The 25,503-nt window shown below is 41.7% G+C and overlaps 1 protein-coding gene across 1 annotated transcript in view; it reads right to left on the reverse strand.

Annotated features, from left to right (window-relative positions):
* Window positions 1-404: 404 nt before the first annotated feature.
* cdh10a (cadherin 10, type 2a (T2-cadherin)) overlaps window positions 405-25,503 on the reverse strand; it is a 28,752-nt gene continuing 3,653 nt past the window's right edge. The window contains exons 2-12 of the mRNA XM_070986048.1: window positions 23,689-24,030; window positions 15,327-15,621; window positions 13,280-13,399; window positions 9,316-9,483; window positions 9,028-9,209; window positions 7,966-8,219; window positions 6,838-6,974; window positions 6,598-6,719; window positions 5,990-6,098; window positions 4,774-5,025; window positions 405-1,698 (exon numbers count right to left, since the gene is read on the reverse strand). Coding sequence (XP_070842149.1) covers window positions 1,208-1,698; window positions 4,774-5,025; window positions 5,990-6,098; window positions 6,598-6,719; window positions 6,838-6,974; window positions 7,966-8,219; window positions 9,028-9,209; window positions 9,316-9,483; window positions 13,280-13,399; window positions 15,327-15,621; window positions 23,689-23,898 — 2,340 coding nt within the window. The 5' untranslated portion in view covers window positions 23,899-24,030 and the 3' untranslated portion in view covers window positions 405-1,207. The remainder of the gene's footprint in view (window positions 1,699-4,773; window positions 5,026-5,989; window positions 6,099-6,597; window positions 6,720-6,837; window positions 6,975-7,965; window positions 8,220-9,027; window positions 9,210-9,315; window positions 9,484-13,279; window positions 13,400-15,326; window positions 15,622-23,688; window positions 24,031-25,503) is intronic.

Below are 25,503 nucleotides of genomic sequence, written 5' to 3' on the forward strand. Positions count from 1 at the left end.
TCAAGATGAGATGTAGAGGACAATGCAACATGTCCTGGGCCTTAAACGTCTTCAGAAATACAGATTAGAATGATCTGACTCTGCATGTATAGTACAGCTACCCAAACGCACATAAAGCACTGCAGCATCACATGAATCACTCCCTTCTCTCCACCTCTGTGTGATATTCATTTGTCAGGCACCTCTTGACTTTTTGCTCATTTTCTTTGCCTTTTCCTCTTCGTTTTTCTGTGTCTCTACAGATGCTTTATCCCTCCCTGTTGCAACATGCAAACCATCAAATTTCAAATTCAAATATTTTCTGTCCTTCGGCGTGTCCTTAACAAACCTGTAACACTACAGAAATACCCTTTCAGTAACCACCAAAGCAGGCAATGGACTGGAAATATAGCTGCTGCTGCTGCTTCTTCTTTTTTTTCACCATTTTATTAAGAAAATAAGTATAAAAATATAAATATAAAACAAAATGACTCAGCATTCAAACAGCGTGAATCCAGTGTATGACAGTTTTCCTACAACATACACTTTCCATTACATATTACACCTATATGATGAAATGAATTCACAGTTTGACAAATAAACTGCACCAACCACTCACATGAACATTGCTTGTCAAACAAAGATAGCAAATAGTATATAGGATGTCCATCATTAAAAACACTTTGTACATTTACAGTATTTAATGGAGGTGGCTGGAAAAACCACTTGACTCCTTCCCTACCCCACCCAAACCCAGTCGAGTGCCATTAAACATTGATAGTATACAATACTACTATCTCTCAGGTCAATTACAAAACACATTGTCCACACCATTGTTCACAAAAAATCCTAAAATTCAAAGGCATCTTTACTGATTATGACCAAAAACAGAATTATACTGTATCTCCATTAATGAGAAAACTCAACTCAGTTCAAGTCTTAATTTCCACTTCAGCACCCGCAAGAGGATTGCAGGATTTCTTGTCTGAACACATGTTTGAGCGTGTGTGCACTCGTGTGAATGAGAATCAAATAGACTACTAGTTAACTAGCAAGCTAGCTAGCAAACTAGACAGATAAACAGATAGATAGCTTGATAGATAGGTAGACAGACAGTCAACTAGCTGACTAGCTAACTAACTAGACAAATCTCTGTCTGGCTAGCTAGCTAGATAAACAGACAGAAAAAAATGGGCTCGGAAAAAAAGAGAGACTTTCATGGCTCTGTCTAGGTCTCTCTGTCAGGGCTCTTCCCTATGTACATCTCTGCCAGCTTTTTGAACTGTGGTCCCCAGTTGCTGAGGTAATCATAATCATGGTCCCCCTCAGTGGCAGCGGACTCCAGCGAACTGAGGGATTCTGCCAGCGACCCACTGCCCTCATAAGCATACGTGGCCAGGGAGTCATAGGGGGGCGCTGTGGGATCCGAATCGTTCTCTTGAAGCCTCCCGTTAATGAAGTCTCTGACATCCGTGTTATCCTTTATAGGTGATGTCCTCCGAAAGGGAAACAGCATTTCGGGTATGATGTCCCTGCGTAGCTTGTTAGCATCCATCACCTCTGGGTTGCGCAGCGTGCCGATATCAAAGGCCTGAGTGTCCTCCTCTCCGCCCCCTTCATCGTTGTAGCTGACAACGTTGTCTCTGACATCCTCTTTGGAGATGATCAGAGGCTCCTTCTTCCTCTGTCTCCTCAGGGCAGCAAACAGCACCACGATCACTACACAAAAACAGTGGGAGATACAGAGAGGGAAAGCTCAGCATAAGATGTGTGCCTCCTAACATGTGTCATGCATTAAAGAGCGCAGGGGAGCGAAAGCGCAGAGGGGAGACACATTTGCTACCAGTGATAAATCCCCAACACTGCCTCCGGCATTCACCTCCTATTATTAAAGATTCAGTGAAAAAGCTTTTTCTTTCTTTTTCCCTTGAACGGCACATTCACTGTATAAAATGCGCAGTAGTTGGAGAATCCTTGCACACAGCCTCATATCTCATCTTCTTTCTTTTTCAGCAGCAAAAGACAATGAGAGATTGCAGAGTGAGCATGTTTCCAGAGAGTGGCACTGTGTGGTAGCAAGTTTTAAATAAACCCATAATTCTTCAGGAAGAAGAGGAAGCAATCTCTCATTTAGGATGAGCACAAATCCTGCTTCACCTGTGCTGCTGTCCTCCTCCTTCCTTTCCCTTTTTGTCCTATCAGCAGGCACTGTAGTTGTCTACTTGCCTCCCACCTGGGTGTTAATTACAATGCCTTCAACATGGGTTGGATGGGGGTGGAGGTGGCTGTTTATAAAGGTTCTTTAGGAACATTTGTGACTGACCAGTGCCATGTTTTTAGACAGCGCAGAGGGCTGCAATGAGCAAGACCAGATAGGGCGAGCCGTTCCAGCTCAGCGCCTGCCTGTCGGAGTCAAGCAGAGGTGAATGAGACAGTCTGTCAAGGGGGTTCAAGCGCGAAAAGCGTCAGATAATGAGCAGATGTCATGATATTTTGCTCAAGAGGAGAGCATGGAGTTTAACCTTCAGTGCACTCTGTGTGAGAGATCTGCCCACCACCAGACCCACAATTTGAAATTTGGAGTTAAAACAAGCAGATGGAAGGAAAGCTGGTCAATGCTAATTTGCTTGTATCGCTAGTTCAGTCAGGGTGCAGATCAAATAGCACACCAAACTTGAAAACAAGGGATCATGACAGGAGGAAGGGGGGGTTCAAATTCAACACATGGGAAGGGTAGGAAGCTCATGCAGGCATTCATGAGCACGCTTTTATTGAATATTTTTTTAATCGTGTTGCCCTCATTCTACGTTCAAAATGTCTGAGTCCTCACTATGATTGGCCAAGCAAGGTGAGGTTCAATGACAGTTGAAACCCATTACTTAGATACAGCAGGTGCCCTCGGCCATAAGCACTACACATTTCTGCTTTTTGCTGCATAAAACGATAGGCGCCGTTGCCGTTGCGCCCTCTGTGCTTTTACATACTGCATTAGACCACGAGGAGGGCTGAAGTGGTGCTCTGGGATGTGAGGAATGTAACACGCGACCTATTCTACACAGACTGTTTTTTAAGTGGGTTTGTTTGCTAATGAATGGAGCTTAGAACCACAGTCGGGGCTATTTGTGACACAATATGCAAAGTAACCCGTCTTTGGCCGAGCTTGCTTTAATGACTAATTATCGCTTACATGTTAAAAGATATTTTGCAGCAGGTCGTATCATTGTTGACAGATTTCTGCAGTGTCCTTGATACTGCTGGGCTGACAGCAGTAGAGCAGGCAGCATCCGTGGTTTGTTTAAATGCCTTAAATGGCTCATTGTTGTGCTTTCTTGACAAGTAGCTGCTTGTGATCATCAGAATAATGTCCTCTCTATGAAGCCATTGTGATTTCTGTAACATGACATGTTTATAGTTCTTGGAGAGGACAAAGAAATGTGTAAAGTTCAAGTGTCTGTCCTCTTTTTCCATGACAATGACCATCTTTTATTAACCTTTACCAGTAGTTGGAGTCCTCCTATGAGTCTACTATTGTGCTCTTTAGGTATGAAGCATCAAATATCGAGAGCTAGCATTACAGAGACATTCGTGTGCTTTGGCTTCAGTTTATTAGGTGTTTTTTTTTTATTTTTATTAAGCATGTACTGCACAGCCATTACACTGAGTACAAGTACACTGAATCATTTCTGTGCATTATTTCTAATACAGCCATTGTTAATGTGTCACAGCAATGGTTTTAATGTATTGAGATACTTCGGGCAAGAGTTGGGAGTCCAGGCTCTCAAGTCATGTCCTGTTTGTAGTGTTAGACCCTTATTATAAGTGAAATATTCACTAGATTTTTTCCCTTCATGTGGGAACTCAGCAGTACACACTTGAGTAAAGCAACTCACTCTGGGCCTTGTTATTGGCTTTAACACCCTGAATTGGCTGCAGCATGGAGCATGTAAAAGGAGGACCTGCCTGGAGAGCTAATTTAGCATATTTTTGTGTGTCCACACTATGAACTATGAAAACTTAATCCTGTTATAATGCACTTGAGCTACCTGATCATACAAGAACAAGGCTGCTCCATGTTTGCATGACTTTTTTCTTTCAGCCTCAGCTGTCGAGTGGATGTTTAAGATTTTGAGATGGAGTTTTCAACCAACTCGCTGCTTCAGCCAGCTAAATACAGCAGCAGAGAATATTCTTCACTCATGCTCAGTACAACACAGTGAAGTTAAACCCATTCCTGAGCCGTGGGCAGCCACTGGGACAAACTCCAGCTCGAAGCCAGTGTCTGCACAACATGCATGCGTCCACACAGAAAGACCCTGCACCAGTTTGGACTCAAACCCAGAACCCTCTGGCTGTGAGGCGACAGCACCGACCACTGAGCCATCTGTGGGTGAAACGACATGCCTGCTTTTGTTAGCTTCTGTGTGACACTGTAAAGCAAAAATAACTTCAAATTTCAAAATGTGCTATTTTCACTGTAAAGTACACTGTAAGTTTTGCTAGAATGGAAAGCTTAAGCATAGCAGCAGTAATGAAGGACGGTTTGAGAATCTAAGTGTATTGAATAGATTTCAAAGCTATGCAAGGCCAGTTGTAATTTTTGATTATGGGTGGTATAAATGAAATTTACTTGAATAGGATGAATTAGTTACTTGAAGCAGAAACTGCAAACATAGCTGAACAAAGAAAGAAACATCACAAGAAGCAAAATCTTTTGGTCAGCTACTCTTTGACCTCAGGATTACCTTGAACTTTTAATATAAAACAAATAAGATGCTCGCACTCGAGGGCACTTACTGAGGAGAATAATGACACAGAGCAGTATGGCCACCAGAGCTCCAGTTGTGAGGCCATCGGAGAAGGGCAGGACCTCGGGGTTACACGACTGCATGTTTCCACGGCTGTCGCAAGCGCACACGCGCACGATCAGCGTGCTGGTGCTGCTCTGAATGGGGTAGTCATTGTCCGAGATCACGACAGGCAGGAAGTACATGCTCATCTCGCGCCGGCTGAAACCGCCCCTCCGTGTCAGGATGTTGGCAGTGTTATCTGTGGGAAGATGCAAAGCGAGGAGATGTTTTACTTAGCTAAATGATCTTTGAGGAAAGAATTGCAATCTTCATTTCCTTTTTCTTTGTTTCCTGGGACAGACTGCAGGTAATAACTTTGTAGGGCCCTTTAGAATTACTGGCATCTTGGGTAAAGATGTCTAAATAGTAATTGAAACAAACAATTAAGCATATCATTAACAACCTGTGCTATTTGCTCCAACACTATAGTCTTCAAAAATAAATTCAAACACAGCTTAATTAGTAATCATATAGTAGTCCTCCTTCTGAAAGGACAAAAGCGTGGCGGTTACGCATGGCCACAGTTTCTTGCAAAACTAATTAAAGTCCAAAGTCTGGTTGTTAAAATTCCACTTAGAGTGGGATTTCTAGTTTCCAGTCTCCGCTGCAGTCTTTTCATCCTGTCTACTGCAATACAGCCCAGTACTTGAAGAGCTTTGGTGAATATTTACTGAAGCACATGTACTAAATAGCAAGAAAACACACAGATTTGTCCAAATTGTTACTGCAAGCTCACTGAGCTACTGCCGCATTTCCCTCTCCCTCAGAAAAAACAATGTGAGCATTACCACTGTTTTCAACTACAGATATTTTCATTGTGTGACAGAGAAACCAAAGTCTGTCTGGAAGACAATGCAGGATAGATGTGGGATGACAGCCCGACGGCTGACTTTCACAATGCCTCTTCTGCAAATGCAAGTATGACAAACAACTCTTGGCATTAAAAACTTTTCAAGAAGTCAATCAAAAGACTGCAATTACACAATGGACATTTGTTTTTTCTGTCAAGTGTATTGTATATAATCAGCTCTAATTTACATAATCAAACTCAAATCAGCCAAGACTGAAATCTTAAGACTTACAGCTTTCAAGTTTTATGATGAAGTACATATGGAGTTGTTGGAGATGTGGAGGTGTTTCTCGTAAAAAAAAGATGATCCTACCTTCCCTGTCCACGATAGTGAAGTTGGGGTTGGTGGCACTTATGCTGAAGACAAACTTGTGTCCAACGAGGGGCTCATCTGTGTCAACAGCACTTATCGTCTGAATCAGCTGCGAAGAGCAGAACAAAGTTTGAGAAAACACATGAAAAGCTTCTGCATGAGGAAGTCTAAACACATCTAATCTAAAAGCAAGCACTTTCATCAACTCTTTCTGGTTACATTCAAATCTTACACATTTTTATGCTCATAGTTTCCTGCCTTGCAAATCAAGACCGCACCCTGGAGATTCACTGTTGTAAAAAAAAAAAAGAAAGAAAAATAATAATAATAACATTCACTGAGCATAAACCGAGGCCAATCAGACGCATAGCAGACTAATCTGCAATTAGTGAGGAGTGTTGAGATAATTAACGGATTTGCTGTCTCTCGAAACCAAAACGGTAAACACGTGGCTGGCTGTCCCTCAACACAGATCTGTCAGTATGCACCGTGCACATGGAGGAAGCCGTGTGCAACTTCACTTTGCAGATGCATGGCTGCATCATTGCAATGTGAATAACACATCCTTCTTTCAATATTTCATACATAAGACTGTGAAATTTAAGCACCTGTCCGGCTTTAACGTTCTCGCAGACAAATGTGTCATAGGACATCGCAAACTCGGGGGCGTTGTCGTTGACATCTAACACCTTGATGAACACAGGCACTCGAGTTGTCTGACGTGGGTTATCTGAAATAAAGAGATCAAGAAATAACGTAAATTTAAAAAAAAAAAAAAAAAAAAAAGACCATGACAGTAGTCAGCAAAGTACAACATTCGAATTGTCTGAAGAAGTTGAGACACTTACTGATTTCAGTGGCCACCACAGAGATGTTGTGCCATTTGGACATTTCTCTGTCCAGAGCTTTCAGTGTCGTGATGGTGCCGTTAACAGAGTCGATGTTGAACAGCCTCTCCAGATCTGTATGCCGATCGATGGAGTATCTGAAAGAATGGCATAAACAGGTCAGTGTTAATGCAAATAAAAGTCACACTCTTTTAACTGTGAACACCTGTACGTCTCTGCAAAGCTAACGCTGAAATATTTCTCTTTAAGTGAAGTGCAGTTATGATCCTTTCTACTTGCACAGATCTGTCTTCATAACACAAACACGCTGAAGTACTTCTCTGCTCGACAAATATGTTTTACACAACACATCACTCGTTTCCAAAAGGAAATATATTCCGCGCTCTCCATTGTCAGAACATGATACATCTGTCCTCGCGCCTGCTCGTTTGTCATAGTCGACTCTCATATTCAGCTGAAATTTGAATATGCAACACAGTGCGGCATGTGGCATGTGCTGAGAGTGGCGTATCTGTGTGTTAGTGGTGAGCAGGCGCCATATGCGTGGAACGGTGGCACCGAGCCGCGTGAATCGATACAGCAAATTAGGCTCTTTCACTCTGACTTCGTGCGGCGCCACAGAGGGCTTACATAATTCTGGGAAATAAACAGTGTCTGTATTCACTTCACAGGGCCGCCTCCATCTTCCACAGGGAAATGACCAGGAGGGAACCATGAATAATATCCTTTTCAACCCCCCTCCCCTCCGGACTGACACATGGCTAGGCTGATGGATTAGATTTAGCCAAGTGGGAACATTTCCATCCTCTCGCTAAAATAAAAAAAAAACTGATGAGAGGACACTTTGTGGTTGACCATGTGTTGCTTGTTTTCTTATTGATTTTATCGTTGCACAATTAAAGCTGACACAGTGAGTTTTAAAATTACAATAAAGCAACCAACTGGCTGATGAGGAAATCTTAACTCGACAGGCCACTGAGTCATTTATAAGTTTACTAAAATGTGAGTACTTCAATCCCAAAGAGGACGGGTTTGTTGTGAGAGGGTTGGGATGGGACTTGGCGTTTGGCTCTGACAGCCTGGCCCTGTCTAAGGTTGAAACACCTCTCGCTGTGTCTTGTGGCATACTTGACTGGCTTGTTGTCAGCGTCGGGGTCCCTGGCCGACACCACGCCGACGAAGCTGCCAGCAGCCGTGTCCTCGTGCACCTCGATGATGTAAGGGTTCCTGGTGAAAACGGGAGGCTCGTCCACATCCTCCACTGTCACCTTGACCGTGGCATAGTCTTTGAATTGCAAACCGTGGATGAACCTTGCGTCTAAGTATGTGTTTTTCACCTCCACTCTGAACTCATAGTCCCTCTTACTTTCGTAATCCAGTGCCTGGAGATGAAAGAGCATCAGAAGTCAAGCTGTAGACTTTTCCATAAAAACAGTCCGCCCCCAGGATTTTGATAGGCAATTCAGTGCATTTCATTTGTCTGCCTTTATCTTATTCATACTCTAAATTCTAGCTTACAAATCCAAGTGCGGAATACTGATCTGGGAGATCCTGGGGGAAAACTAAAAAGAGTTTCTAGCAAAAGACTGCTTTATATTATTCATTTCACAGGCTTAGGGTATCTGATCCTACACCAGTTCAAAAATAAATTCTGTCACATGTCTTTCTTATAAATGTTATCAGAGGGCTGTTTCTAAGCTGAAACTGTGCCATTCTGCCTTTCCATTGAAGTTAAATGTGCGTATTAAGTCGAGATAAAAAAGCAGCAGCTCACATTTCTGTTTAAATTAAAACATTCACTAAAACTTAATGAATCAAGAGAAACTCCTACAGGTGAAAGGATTAGAGAAATAATGATGGCAGATTTGTGAAGTCTGGGCATTATCAGGGGTGTCATTCAAAGAGGAGCATATTTACTCTTTTGCATTGTGTCTTATTTTTCATGCAGGTGTAAAAATAAGTTTAAATAAGCACTTTTCTTGAACACAGGGAGGTGGTTCATTTCAGCTGTATGAAAACATGTCACTCGTCTCGTGAAGTGTTTTGTCTGATTGCACAGCCATTATCAATCAAGTAATGGTTACTCGACTGCTAACGGCGGCTGTGTTTGATGCTGGTTGGAGGCTACAGGCATGGTTCAGTAAAGCACATGAAAGAGCACTGTGAAGCTCATGCATTAAAATAAGCTACCTTTTTGATTATGATGACTCCCTCCTGTGTGGTTTGGTCAGTGATAATGTTGAACATGTCATGGCCACCGACGATGCTGTACTCCATCTCAGCATTGCGCCCAACATCTGGATCATCAGCCTTGATTCGGCCGATGGCACCTCCGATCTCTGTCGACTCCACGGCGGTCACTCGAAAGGAATCTGCACAGGACAGGGATTTACACAGATTCATGAGAACACATTCATCCTTCCCTCAGAGATTCGGGACTGAAGTTCACTCATGTTTCAGGGAGAAATGCCCTCTTACGGTTCGCAAAGCGTGGCGGACTGTCGTTGACGTCGGAGAGGGTGATGCTGACCGTCGTGGTTCCTGAGAGCCCGCCCATCTGTCCGGCCATGTCTTTAGCCTGGATCACGACCTGGTAGTTTTCCTTCACTTCTCGGTCCATGCCAGGCAGGGCTGTCTTGATGGTGCCTGAAAAACAACATTGTTTATGCCACTTTTGCCAATTTAAAGGAAAACTTAATTCTGGGAAGTTATCTGATTTACTGAAAGTGAGATAAGATTAAGATCAGTTCCATCTCTGTGCTCAATCATGGTTCCTAAAAAAATGCATTTATTTACTGCTAATTTCGTTTTGCGAATTATGTTTTGAGGGGAAATGTAATTGCCACCTGGCTTATGTTCCCTGGGAATGTTTCGAGTGTCAGAGGTGCTGCATTATGGACTGCAGGCAAGTCATAGCAGGTGGTGGTGTGTGTGGGTGCACAAAGTGCAGGAGTTTGACATCCTGCATGTGGTTTTGGTTATATTTCAGAAATATTGTATTTGCTTATCTTGTTAGCTCAGTAACTAGTTGCTGATACATCCAAGGGCCAGTCCAAGACCAGATTTCTGGGGTTCTACATGTAAACGGAGCCAGCTGTTCAATGTTGGACAGATCCACTGCCTCAGCCGTTAAACCACATTGCCCTTTCTCGTTTTTTCATGTCAAGTAAACACATCCAATATGTAAATAAGACAGTTTGAAGTTGTTGCAGTGGCTATCTGTTTGTCTCTGCTTCCAGCTAACAGTGTCACAAAGCTTTGTACTCTGTACTGAACGTCCAGAGATTAAACCGATGCTGATCATCACATCTGCTTCTTGGGAAAGCAACAAATAAGTACACCTCCTTAAATGTCAGATATTACTTCAGTCTATTTAAAGACATGTTACACATAAAGAATCTGAATAATGGCTTAGAAAGCTTTTATGAGTCCAAGGCAACGCAGATGGTTCATTGATAAATGGTTTCTTATATAAGTACAAAGAAGACATTTGAGTGTTATGAAATAAGAGGGTCGCACCATGCAAACTACTTCTAACCAGGCTTAGTTGTCAATAATTAAGATTTTAAGATCTCTGACATTAAAAACATGCAAGCAACTTGACGAACTAAATGGAAAAGGACACATTTGCCATCAGCAGGTAATATGGGACAGGCTACTCCCACTCGATCTTTCTATGCCCATTGTTGATACGCGGGCAGATAATTAGGATTACACTTTATTTTGCCACTGTCTCGATGCAGAATGTACTCTGAGGCACACATTAAGGCACTACGAAGACACGTCAGTAACTACGTCAAACTACCGTCAGGATCCAGGCAACACCCTGTCAGACACAACTTTAGTGAAGTGGCTGGATTCCCAGATGTGGGAAGACACTGTTGATGCTCAGCTTCTTCGCGATCACAGTCTCCACATAACAAACTGTGAAACAGCTTCATTCTGCACCCGTCCAGTCTCTGGGTTGATTTTGAAGAGGGAAGACTGTCAGAAATGCCGTTGAGGGTTTGCCATACTGGCATCACTTGTTGAAAGGGTAACTACGAGTGCAGAAGAGTAGTTGGTAGTGCTCGTTTGTTTATGTCAGAAAGGGATTGCTGTGACAATAATATGTACTTTTCATGATTTATTCAAACAAAAAAGAGAAAATAGCCCTATATACTGTCTGTAATGGCCGAATTTGATTCCTAAAGGGCAGATAAAAATATGAAAGACATGATGGTGAAATAGACCTTTGCGTAGAAAAACAAAAGACAGTATCAGAGATAAATTGAGGAACTTGCCTGCCAGTTGCTGTCAAAGTCCTGAAATAAGTGAGTTCAAAGCAATTATTAAAAAAAAAAAAAAAAAAAAAAGGACCTTGGTTTAAAAATGATTTAAAAAATGTTCATGTAATAGTAGTGTTATTTTTTTTTGTGGATGTGTGGTTTACCATAGAAATGCACACTTTTTTCACCACTTTTATGAAACAAATGTCATCTTTAATGTTTCCTCATTAAAAGCCTATTATTTGCAGCTGAGCAGTCACGTTCTTTAAAAGGGGGGTGGGGGGGGTGATGAGAAAGTTCTCTTTGAGGAGCAAGCCACTGAAAGACCAGAGACGTCTGTAGCATGAATGCAGATGAAGCAATGATTGAAGCGTATGTCATAAACACACATTTTGTTCAAAGATGTAATAAATTAGACAGAAGAACAAGAACAAAGTTTCAAAAATGTCATCTAAAATAAACACCAAAAGAATGTAGTCAGTCAAATCATTTGTCTTCACATTTCTACAAAATTGGAACAATGTAGTTTTTATAAATTCTACGTTTTGCATTTGATTCATGTGGCAGCACTCTTTGTAATTTGTGCTCCAGTTTCAGTCAAATGTCCACACAAGAGGCTTCAGTATCTTTTGTAGCTTCATGAATTGAGGTTGATTTTAAGACGGACTGAGAGAACAGCTTCTGGTTTGCGAGGAGAGGGGTCTGTGGAGGTGCTTGTGTCAGCCTGCTGACCCATGGAAGTATTTTGTTGTGAGCTGGCATCTTGGCTCTTCATCTGACTGGATGGCTGCATTCCAGACCCGCAGGCTGATTGACAGGCTGCTCGACTGGCTGTCTGACACAGTGGCTGGAGGGCTGGGTGTCTGACGTTGGCTGATGGTCCTCAGAGCAGGATGACTGGTCAGTAACTTAAACTGCAGGTGAAGCGTCCTCACTTATACCCAGTGTTTTGACCTGGGAAAGTCCTCTGTCGTCTGGCTTTTAGGTCACTTCAGGAACTTGAATTCCTTTGAAATTCATGGCTGTGGTTTTCATTTGCCCTTTCTCAAACTTCCCTCTGTTGGAGATGCTCTTATTGAACTTGAAGTCAAGCGATGATTTATTTTCCTTCACAAGACTTAATAATTTGATCTCATCATGTGCTCATTCTCCAGGTTTTCACCTTTAAATGTCAGAAACCACAATCATTACTGCCACATTAGACAGTATACTGTGCTATCTGCAAGGCCATTGAAAATTAGTTAAAGGATGGAGTGTGGCGACATCAAATTTTTACTCAAGAATGGCTGATCCAACTTTTAAGATCAAAATGTTCTTAATCCACAGTTTGGCTGTACTAATATACCTCAAACAGCTGATTTATGCGGCTGTAAACATGATGATATCCAATCATTATCTATACCGCCTATCCCTTTCGGGGTTGCGGGGGGCTGGAGCCTATCCCAGCTACAATGGGCGAGAGGCGGGGTACACCCTGAACCGGTCGCCAGCTGATTGCAGGGACATGCAAGGACAAACAACCATTCACACTCACACTCACACCTAGGGGCAATTTAGAGTCATCAATTAACCTAATGAGGGAGGAATGTCATGGCAGATTTGGTCCACAAATGTCCACTGGGTAGACTAGGACTAAGTTTTAACAGCCTCACTTTACACTGCACAAATGACATCAGTTGATCTGAAACGTGTAACAATAACTTACCTGTAAGAGCAAATTGCTCACTGATGCTTGTTAGTGCTTGTCAGTTGAAATATTATTGAATGTAAAAAGTGAAAAAAACAAACAAACAAACAAAAAAAACATCGGAATGACTCATGTTTGATTGGTGCAACCCAATTTAGGAGCTCATTAGTGTGAAACCTGCTAGAAGTTACCACGAACTTATCGAACTTATGAAGGATATTAAGCACAAACTGATGAAGGATTTACAAACAGCAGTGCAACCCATTCCAGATCTTCATATCAGCTGAGAGATACAGCCAAATAAAAACAAACCAGTTTTACAGAATTCAAAATTTCCTATCACTGATGTGTTGTTGAAGGTAATTTACAGTAAAATCTTTAGTGTTATACGAAGAACAGCACTGACAAGCAGATAAAACCCTGAGCGCTGCAAGAGATCTGTTTACAGACTTGCCTGACATTAGGAATCCTGCTGGGTTTGGCTTACCATTTTCCGAATCCACAGAGAAATAGGGTTGTCCCTGTAGGATGCTATATACAAGCTTGGCACTGTTTCCATACGTTTGATCATCAGCATCGGTGGCAGTTACAGTGACAACAGATGTACCTGCAAAAAGAACATGCAAAATCATGTTTAATCCCAAACGACTGATGCAACACATAGTCTAGACACAATCAAGCAAAACACTTCACTTATTTTTATTTTCTTTCCATGGACTGGAAAGGGACTTTTCAGCAATGCAATGAGTCATACTGACTAATCTCAGATTTTGATTTCACACAACAGAGCTCTGGAGAAAAGAAAATTAGCAGTCAGTCAGGACCATAGCATTAGCACTCATTTCTGCCCTTTTTAAAGAAACTTGCAGCTAGCTGCTGCAGCCGGCTTGGCTGTGAATCTAAAGTGATATGCATGCAGGCTGTAGCTGGGTCTCTTCTGGCATCTCAGCGAGAATTATTGCCTTGATTAACTCCGGTGTCCTAGTTGATAGATCTCTTAAATATCAGTGAGACTGAAAGTTTCTACGTCATCAAGACTTGAGAGTAAAGGTTTCTCTATCCTTCGGTTATGTATCAGGGGAAGCTGGGAAATATGTGCCTACGCAGTCTCTGTAAAACAAAACACGAGGTGTAGCTGAATCAGTTTTCAAAATCATTCAACCAGAGCTGCCTTTAGCTCAGCAAGGTCATATTACGGATGCATTTTTTTTTTCTTTTTTCTGACCTCTGTTGTCAGAGCGAGTGCTGTAACAACATAAGGTTCATACTGACGGGCTTCGACTGAGGAGCTGGAATACAATTACTGTGCTTATGGACACTGCACTTATCTGGATGTGCTCATGGACACTGTGTTTGTCTGCATATGTTCATGGATATTATATTTGCATGTGCTTGTGGACAGTGCCTTTCACATTTCCAGAGGAGAGTCGATGCAGCAACCTGTGCTGAACGTGTTATTTGGCAATCTGAAACAGTGTCACCAGCACATCACTAAAAATCCAAGCACAGGCACCCTGTACACACATTACGCACAAGCCTCCGCAATCAAGCAATAGGTGCTTGAATATGTGCTGTTTGTGCTCTAAATAAATAAAAATAGTAAAATGAATAGATATGTAAGCTTAGGCTTCCTCTTAGATATCCTGTCATTGAGTCACTTCCATATTAAGTCCTGCATAATCCACCCGAGCGTTTCAATATCACCACATTGCAAATACTGTCCTTGGCATTCAGGAGACCTCTGCCGTGTCCTGTTTGGGTCTGACTGTCTCCGTGCATACTAATGAACCCTTGAACATCTGTCCCACTTAGTCCAAGCACTGATAGCATAAAAAGGAGCTGCTGATTTTTCATGGCTGGCTGGCTTGATTAACCAGTGTGTTCAGTCTGAACATATAAGGCAGTTTATTAGGCCAGAGACGAGTACTGTGACCCCGACCCACCTTTTGCCAGTATCCATGCAGCTGAGACATCTAAGAACAGTGCATTATGAATTCCAATTAGGCCATTGTTATTTGTCACCAATAGACAATTGGGTTTTGATTTACCCTTGATTGCTCCCGTGTATTAATTTGCGGTTGCGTAATTGAGGATTGATTTCAAGTTGCATGCATTATTTTCATAAGCTTTGTTTATATTCATGCCAATTGGTTTATTTATATTACTTGAATGGAATGAAGTGGAGTGCAATGAAGCAAATCTTTAATTGGAAAGACTGTGACAATCTAAACTTTCAATATTTCTATTGCCTATTAAAATTGGCAAATGGCATTACTTGTTATGAATGCCCAATGAGCCTGACCAAGCAAACAACAATCACAATTAAAAAGTGACTTTGAAGAATTGAGTACGGCGTCACAATGGGCCGCTGAGATGAACAGCACCGTTCAGCGTTTGGGCTTTTCTTCATTTCCTGTATAGTGTTTCTTCCATATTCTATTAATAATGTCATTTTTAAATAAAGTGTGACGACAACAAAAATATCTAAGATTATCAAAATTGTGGCTGGAAAAGAAAACACAACCTGAACTCACCAACTTCAGACATTTCAGGGACGCTGGCGAAGTAGATCTCCTTCGCAAACTTCGGCGCGTTGTCGTTGATGTCGTGAATTTTTATGTTGAATTCGGTGTCAGGCTCGAGCTCTGCGTTGGTGTTCCTATCCAACACCTTTGCGTTCAGCGTGTACATAGCCTTCTCCTCCCTGTCCAGCCTCTTGGTGGCGTGAATGTCCCCGGACTTCTCATCAATCAGGAACAGGGTGCCGGCCCCGTCTCCGGTCAGAACGTACTTCACGTTGCCGTCACCTTTGTCCATGTTGGAGTGCAGCTGAAAACAAGAGAGGCATATTTTATACATGTGGAGCCAAACTTGTACAAACAGAGTGATGTAATTAGGGGAATTGCACACTCTTCTGTCATGCACTTCAGGCTGACAAGACAACACACTCGTGCCATTTTGTGTAACTAGTGTTTAAAGTTAAATTCTACTGAAAACCAAGAAACAAAGAACAGAAAGTTATCCAGAATATTTACAAGTCCTAATCATCGCCCCTGAGCATCTCTTCACTCAATAACAAATCCTTGCCTCCCTCGTTGCTCACATCTCGTCTGTTTGCCATACTGGATGAAAATTTCAACAGCACACATGCAATAAAGTAGAATGAAATCAAAAAATGCCCGGCCATGGATCTCCCAATTTAGGATTATTCCCAAGGGTCTTTTGTCTGTAGGCATTACAGAGAGAAATGTGCTTTCTCCACATATATCCAATTTTAGCTTTATGCCCTGGTTGCCAATTCTCTCTCTTTCTCTCTTTATTGTTTATATATATATATATATATATTTACAGACACCAGTGCCAGGTAATGTTTGTCAACTCTTTCCTCCCTGCAGTCCTCACACACCTCTTAGGTTGGCCACTTGAGCTGTTTTTTGCCATAATGTCTTGAAGCCCTGAGATATGAGATTAGAATTGACTTGGCCGGCCTTGTGTTTTGTTCCAGATGTTTAAAACATCCAAGTGCCAGATTTATCAATACATGCCCTCATAGACTCTCAAGACTGAGCTCATTTGTATTTTACATCCTCAGGTTAATGCACTCAACATGCAGTGGTAACACTTAGATATTAAGGTACACATATGCACCATTAACTAGTTGCTTAATAGCATGTATATTATTAGCATGTTCACTTTTTACTCTAGCACTTATTGCTGCATTATTGCATTATTCTAGTTGTGTGCTGATACTGATATTGGATATTGATCCGATACTGACTGAAATAGTTGCATCTGATACTGCTGGCAATGAGCCGATTACCCTTATTTTAATAAATTGCATGTCAGTAAATTCATATCTATGTATTTATTTGTTTTACAAGTACACATGACAGGATGTTGCCAGTCTCTTCCACACAGCGGGGCCTACAGCTTCTTAATTAAACACTGCTATCAGATCAGTACTCGTTACGGGCCGATACACAGAGCCCAGGTATTGGCATCGGGGCTGAAAAAATCAGTCAAATCAGTGCATGCCTGCCTTATTCTAGAGGTTAGGGTTATTCAGTAAAAACAACTTCCTTACTTACTATCAATAAGCAGTAATCAGGAGGTTACTGAGGCCTAGTAGTAGAATATGGTCACGTAGAATGAGGTATTAATAAGTGCTTTATAATGGTAAAGAAAGAGCCAATATGCTACTCATATGTATGCTAATAATCAACTAGTTAAGGGTCAATTTGTGTACCAGAATATGAAGTGTTACCATGTAAATAGATAAAGTACACTCATGTACATACTGTTTGACCAGAGGGACTTCAGCTACATTTGCACCAAAGTCTGGAAGTATAAAAACTTTGTGACACTCGTGAACACTGACATAATGGTGTAAACCCACTGAGGAATCTATCCGATGAACAGAACGTCGCCGGTGTCGAGCGTGACACACTCCATTAGTTCAGATCAAATTAGCCTTAGATTTTTCTTCCAAATTGTGCCTTTGAAAAATGATGAAAACCTGACCTACAGCATCAATTGCTAAAATTAGTCACCTCTGACCTATCCATCACCTTGGAGCGGCTCTTAGCGCATTGGAAGAGTAATGGCGGCATACTGTGACAGACACTTGATTCAGGCTCATTACTGTACTGGATCTGTCAGCAGATATATTTAGAGCACTATCTCATGGGTTCACATTTTAAATGACATGTAGTTAGGGACACAGAATGTACGTCAGTAACTTATTAATATTAATGTCTGCATGCTGTGAGGAAACTAATTATTTTTTCCCGCAGTTGGAAGAGTGATGTCAACAGTACAACTTTGGATGGAAATCAGAAATGCATTGCCACAGTGCTAGCTGTTCTCAGGCAGAATTAAAAAACCAGGACGTATGTAGAAACAAGACGCTGTCGAGTTCAAATGAACGATGTGTGCAGTATTTGGGCTTGCGTTTGAAAATGTTTTCACGCAGATGAACTCCATTACCCAAAGTCTATTAAAGAGTGAATATCGCTCAGCTTGAATTTCCACGTATATTTGTGTTCTGGGACAATCTATTCATTGTTTGTGAATATAAATTCTCCCCTGAGCTGCAGAGCAGTGAACCAAGAATTTATGACGTGTTGTGGATGTGAAGGCTGCTCCTGCTATTGACTATGAAGGAGAGTGTTTGTATGAATCTTTGCATTCATGGGCGTTGTATCTGTGCTATGCACATTTACTCCCTTGGAAAAATGTCTCGTAGTGCCACAGTCACCTTTTCCCTGCTTTGAAATTCATCATCTATGTAGTGGTATATGGACTGTCGGAGACATGAGGACATGCTCACGAGGCGATGCTGAGCTGCTCTGCCACATAAGAACATATTTCATTACTGATATTGTTACCATTCAGCACACCTCTATGCTTCCAGTGTAATAATTAGGCCACTGCAGTTTCAGCCTGTGTGAGACCACAGGCTGAGCATTTTTTCAGATCTTTTGATTGTATTCTCTGAGAGTTTTTCATCTGATTATTACCATATTTCCAGTCTTGGTTGTTAATCCTGCAAAAAGGAACCTGAGAAGCAAAAACAACAAACCGCTAGCCATCAAAGGAGCGCGTCCCCTGTGCAGCCAAGCCGTCTACAGGATAATATGAATTTTACAGTCTGTGCAGAACCGTGTGTATGTATTTTACATATTTCCCTCAGTTGACGTGGGAGCATGGATGCCTTAACCTCATGCGTTTTTGCTAATTATTGGATGTCTGCATAGCATCAGCTTCCTAATCACATGGGTAAACAGATCTTCTCCCCTTGGTCATATAGATTTCTCACTGAGTGATAGTGCCATTAAGGAGGGGGTTTGCAGAAGTAAGCAGTGCTGTACTGTGTTATTATGAGATAACACGCCATCTAAAAATAAGTGGCCTCGCACATCTAAATTGGCGAGGCACTGTGCCAGCAGCCAAGAGGTTCAAGGTTTGATTTCTGCAGAGACATCCCAGAGAAACAGTGTAATTTAATGTATGCAGTGCAGTTTTTTTTTTTTTTTTTTTTTTTTTTTTAAATGAAAGCTTCTGGTGATGTTTTCATGTGACGCTTTGAATGTTTACTGTCATAATGTACATCATCACCAAGAAAAACAATGATTAAAAATCTTTTGACAAAATCCTCTGTTTGAGTATTGGATTAAATGAGTAAGTCTCCTTTTTTTTAAACCAACTCTCTTCACTGAATATCGGTTTTGTCAACATGCAGGCATTTAATAAATTTTGTGTTTTGCACTTAACAATGCTGAAGTTATTGGAAATTTGATCACACATATGGAATTAATCCTACTGGAATCTAATTCTCTCCAAACGTGCAGAAATACCAGGTTTAAACAACATGAATAGACATGCAAAAAATAGGAAATCAAACATTGATTTAGAATTCAAATATGAATGTCGTGAATGAAGCTTCGAACAATTCTGCACAAACCTGCTGTGCAGCGATTTAAAGTGCAGAAACCAAGCTGAATAGATTTGCATGGACATATGAGGTGAGTTTGCATACGTTGTAGTGCAGCAAACTCTGCATCTAATATGGAGTGTAAACCTATTATATCGAGCAGAGCCGGGAAAAACAGCATTGATACTCTTGACAAAGTGCTGCACAAAGTGTCTTCACACAGCCTTAACAAAATCAAATGTTAGCACTACCACACTATATTTGCAGGGATTTAGTGGCTCTCCTTTCAAGGCCTTGCAGCACAAACACAGCCTTTTCAAGGCCGTACAACAGAAGCACAGAAGAGAGCCTTGATGAGTTAAATCGCCTTGCACAAACACTGAGGAATTGTCAGTAAAGCAGCAAAATCATTGGCAATTCTTGTCAGGTCTCTGGTAAGCATTGCTCAGTGCTGCAAAGAGGAGATAGCAGAATAGAGCACAGAACGGATACAGAATAATTACTCTTCCTCCCTCTGTCTCTTAAGACATAGGCAAAAAATCGTTACTACTGGAACACTGTACTATAATGTACATTATGCAGGTTAAAGTTACGGCTTACAGTTTTCTCTTGTGCACTTTGTATTTTTCAATCATCGTACAAGTTCTGCAAAATTCGTGCTAAACTAACAAGACCTTGCAAAATCTCAAGGGTACTTATTGGCAAAATATTACCACAACAAAGTGAGCTACCTTGAATATTCAAATTCTGGGCGGCACATTTTCTACACAAGACAATGCAACGTACCGGGAATTTAATAGGATTTTGCTCACTTCAAACACGCCACTCAAATGCTCCAAAATCCAAAGTTTGCTGTTGTATTGCTCAGCATTGCAAGTGTTCACACTTCACAGCCCCGCTTAAGAAGTAGGGCACCACAGCTGCACACAGTGAGCGCTCACACTCATTAATGGCCCCGTGAAAGTCAGTTAAAATGAGATTTGAGGGTGTTACGCTCGACACACGCACGGCCGCAGCGTGGTGTATTTACAATCAGAAAATATACTATGCTTCTTTTCAGCGTTGACAATTGCTGCTAAGGAAGTGCTCCAAACCTTCCTTTTCCTAATGCAGTTCTTTTTCTTATCGTTCAGTGAGGTATCAGTCAGCAGCACTCAGCGTGTCAGCTTCAAAGCAGCGTGTCTTTTGAACACCTTGATAAGCAATATAAGCTGCATTTATTATATAGTGCAGTTGCAGCAGTGCACTCCTGCAATCCCAGTGAGCTTGCTGCTTCCTTTTCAGCCAAGGAGCGAGCAATGCAAGAGTGTGACTGTTCTTTACATCAAATTTGATTGCCGTAATCAAGAAATCAACCTCAAGTGACAGTTGGTGAGTGTGTGTGGGCTGATTGGAGAGGTTTGATTGAATGTGAAATAAACAAGGTCTCTCACAGTGCACTGCAAAGGCCATTAAATAATCTTTATGAGGAAGACCATCAAGGCTTTGATGGCTCTGTGCTGGGCATGAAAGTGCTTTTTGCATTTGGTCTTGGTTCTACATCTCTTTTCTCTCCCTCTACCTCTCTTATCTGTTTCTCTATTTCTGTCTGTCTATTTATCTGTCTTTCCATCTGTTGTTCTGCCTCTGTCTTTATATCTATTAGTCTGTCTGTCTTTCTCTCCGTGCTTCGATTTATCTGGCTCTTTGTTTTTTATCTATCCATCATTCTATCTGTCTATTGCCAGATCTACTACAGCTGCTCTCAACGGTCGAGATTATATGTTGCCGATTGATCGGTTAATTGTTTTGTCTACAAAATGCTACAAAATGGTGAAACGTGCTCGTTATGTTCTCCAGAGACAAAGGTGATGTCTTTGAATTGCTTGCTTTTTTCTGACCGACAGTAAACAAGACAAACTCACAAGCAACACGTTTTGTAATTTTTGCTTGAAAATTGGTTAGCCATTTATCAAAACGGTTGATTAATTTTCCATTGACTGACTAATTGATTAATAGACTAGCCATTGCAGCTCTAATACCCATCTATCTGCTTGTTTTCTGTGCATCCATCCATCGCATTGCATGTTTTTAGAGCTGCAAGTAATGATTGTTTTCATTACTGACGAAACCAATGATTATTTTCTTCATTTATTAACCTCTTGATGAAATGTAAAGAAGAAAATGTGAAAATGTGTGTCCGACTGATGGTCTAAAACCTTAAGATATTCAAAGATATCTTGACTATCATATATGACAAAAAACAAAAACAGCGAAGCATCACGGACCCGGAGATGATTATTGAAATCGATGAATGAAAATGATTAATCGATGCTCAAAATAGCTGCAAATGAATCACTTAATTGTTTGTTGCCGCTCTGCTTGTTTTCTTGCTATCTATACATCCTATAACTTTTTCCCAGTATATGTGTCGCCAACATCGTCTCTCTCTACGTCTAAAACTCCAAAGTGAACCTGATGGAATTAGTGATCCCGATCACCGCAGCTTTCTCTGTAAAGCAGAGTGGCAGCATGTGGCTGCCCCATTTTTCCCCCTTCAGTAATTTATTACAGCCTCTTGTTTTTCTGACACTTTAAATAGTGAAAGATATTGGACACAGGAAGAGCTGGGAACTCGTGAATGCGATGCTGTCATGCCGCAGAAGTTGGGCGCCAGAAAGCATCAGAGTCGAGAAGAAAGCCGCATCCCACCAGTAGCTGACATATCAAGGGATGGCCCCATTTATAGTTAGCATTTGCTTTGCTGCTTCATCACATAACACACCAAGGTGAATATCATTGGCCTTTGTGATTGATATGTTTTCTTCTTCCTCCTCCTCCTCTCCCTATTCCATTTATTTTCGCTGCTTCTTTTCCTTTGCCACATCAGGATGACGGTTTTCTGCAAAGGAAGTTGTCATATCCCCCTACTCAACCTTGCACAAGACACTTGTTTACTCCGGAGAATGAGGTGTGTGATGAAAGCCAGCTTCCTCTGAGAAAATTGGCTGTCGACAGTCACCTCATTTCCTCCCTCGAGTTGATAACTGTAGCGTTCCCCATCACACCTGTCGTTACAGTGCCAGCACGGGTGAGCTGACAAGAACCTCTCTGATCTGGGTGGGTGGGGAGGAGGAGCATTGTCCCAAAACTCTCCTTTTTAGTGATTCTGAGGCGAAAAGTGTCTGCAAGAGCTGTAGTTTTTGAATTTGGTCTCAACCCACTTTTCCAACACCTGATTCTAGTACATGCAAGTCTCTTTTTAATTGTCCTTCTGTGGGCATGAACCTTTTATACATTATTAAATTTGTACCTTGTTTGTCTGTCTTTGTAAAACTTCTACACATAGTAAAGAAGAGCACCGACAAATACATTTAAATACAGGTTTGTAACACAGTCTCAACACAAAAGACTCAACCACTGTGATGTCCCACATTTGTTTGTTTACTACCATTTTGAAGCCTCGAGTTTGGCATTTTGGCCGTGGCCATTTTGATGTTCTAGAGCCTGAAGTGGCCATATTTGTATGGGGGTTGGAGGTGGGGAGGATAAGCATAGCCACGCCTCCATCCTGATGGGATCTGACTGAGGACACGTCGTGGTAGCGACTCGTCAGTCATGAGGTAGCCAAGCTCTAAAGCACACTGTGCTTCATCATCTGTTCACTCTAAACGGGACCATAATTTACGAAATGAACATTGTGTTGTGTTGAAGAAGACTTGAAACTAGCTAGTGTAGAGTCATTGTCTCGTAAGCTTTCAGACAATCTGACTTCTAGCTGCAGCCAGCGCCCCCTGCTGGCCATCAGACACAGTGCTGGTTTGCAGCAGTTCTCCTTGACTTTGCTTTCAGACCCCCGACGCTCTGAGTGAACACTTTGTGAAGTATGTAGTGCCAGAGTGATTTCAATTACTGTGAAATAGGAGTTTTGAGGGTTTTTTTGGTCTGTCGTGTGTCACAGTGACCCTTTACCTCCTCGTGGGAGGAAAGAAAAGCTGAAGTCTATTTTCTTTTATGGCTCTGGTTTTGATAAGGGCTTCCCAACAGCTCAGTTGGCTCATGACTCATGTACCCTTGGCATTATTGACAGATTTGAGCAGTGATTACGAGGCCTGTCTGATGGAAAAAATCTTCATATTAGCTGCTGAAGTAAAGCCACACGTTGTTGTTTTTGACAATGACGTATTCTCATCGCATTGATGACAAGAAGGAATAAATGGAACTTTGATTTTAGATATAATGATACGTTTTTCACTGAACAAACAATGTGATTAAACAGTGCTGTTGAAAAGAACTGTGGACGACTGGAGGCAGAGGGAGCGATTCATGTGCACTTGCTGTGTATCTGATAGCTCCAGTTAACTGTGCCTGTAAGAGCCAGATTTCTGGCAGCCCATTTGTCTTCAGCCAATTACATCAAACACTACTTCAACAAGCTAAACCTTCTATAATTAGTCTGCAGACAGTGTGTTTGGACACGTTACCTTGCCGACATATTGATGGTCATTTCCTGTGTATTCCTCGAGCAGAAAGAATTGATTCCACATCCATCCACGTTTGGACCGCTGAAGAATCCTCCCGTCGCTGTCTGGCATCCCAAACAGATTCCCAATATTCCCAGGCGTGAAAGGCAGGGCAGTGCTGGGCCACAGGATGGAGAGCATCAGGAGGAGTAGAACCTGATTGGTTATCATGGTATCCAATCAGCTGGGAAATGTCCTGGATGACTTCTGAATTATGGTAATAAGCTCGTGATAGGATGAACACTGGAAGGCAGTGTCATCAGAACAGACATTGTATTCCTCTCTTTGATGTCCTTCAGATCCCTGTGAAAAGAGGAAACTTCAGTCAAGAAGCACTTTTGTGACACTTACGTATCTCTTTTTACAACAAGCTTTAAATCCTTGTAGGGTACAAGAACCACTGAGACAGCATGTGGACTACAATAGGGCAACACTCGTGAACACAAAAACTAATTTTTCTATGCGATGTCTCTTTCAGTTTGTGCTCTGCAAGGGCAGCAGCCGGGGATTCCTTCTGTGGGAGTGAAGGAGATGTTAAGCAGAAAAAAAAGAAAATGAAAAATACAAATTGATTACTTGGAAATATTCTTTTACAAAGCGTAAATAATCCGATAATAAGAAAAAATGCGAAACCAATGCAAAAGGGAGTCACTCGACAAACTTCTACAGAAGTGATTAAGACTGCTGCAAAGTAAACGTGCCACCAGAAGACTGCGACCATGGTAGTGCATCTTAGTGAAAGTCATAAGATGAAGTTTAATCAGTGCAGCTACAACTCCCCGCCGTGCCTCCTCCTTTACCCAGGAGTGAGCCGCACTTCACTCATTATAGGTCGCTTTACTGATGATGCGCAAACAGTGCGTCGCAGCCGGTGAGCATGTCTAAATAGCCTAATACAAGCACGTCAGAAAGCTTCTGAGATGAGGCAAAGGCGCCTCTGTGAAACACTCTGCTGCTTGTTTCCATGTCCTGCTTCAGCACCACAGAGCAGGCATCTATCAGGCATCGTGCCATGTGCTGTGATAAAGCATTTTTGTGTTACTGGTAGTCTTCTTCTGATACTTTGCTGAAGGCTCTGTCCCCACCAGGACTCGTCCTGATAGGTAATTTGGGTATGCATGTATAATTTATGTTCTTTTGGAAGTTAATCCTGATAAATCTTGCCTCTCTCTCTAATAGAGCCCATTTAGTAGGCCTCTTGTATAAAGGCTACCCTGACAAGCATTCACTGTGCACCTCAGGGAAAGGCCCATTCCAGTTTAGCAATTCTCTGCTTTTGTTCAGAGCTCTTAAATAAGGGCCGTGATGTCAGTGGAGGCATTCACTATGAACAAATTAGTATTATGGCTCCACGATTAATGCGAAGTAGGGAATATAAATGAATGCAATCCTTTGAACAGAAAATCAAATAAGCGAGCTAACTAGATCTCAACGTAAAGCATCGCTCGTCCTGCTCACTCTTAGTCACTCATACAGTTTAACCTAATTGAATCTGTTTAATCAGCAGTAATTCCCAAATAACACTCAACCTTCAGAATGCTTTTGGGCTGAGTTGATGAAAGTTTTGCGTGGATAAGCGTCGCAGGTGAGGCTTAATGTTGGTACCAGCCACAGCAGTGTGGTCAAGCTGAACCAAACCAATCAGAAAACCTAAATATGAAGAAAGTACTGAAATGTCCATTCAGTCAAGTACTGCTATAAAAGAGATAAAACATAGATGGTGTTGTAAATTGCTGATCAGTGCTACAGTTTTTATGTTATTTTCTTGTGCATGCG

This window comes from Chaetodon trifascialis, chromosome 18 (genome assembly GCF_039877785.1).
Source record: "Chaetodon trifascialis isolate fChaTrf1 chromosome 18, fChaTrf1.hap1, whole genome shotgun sequence".
Taxonomy (NCBI): domain Eukaryota; kingdom Metazoa; phylum Chordata; class Actinopteri; order Chaetodontiformes; family Chaetodontidae; genus Chaetodon; species Chaetodon trifascialis.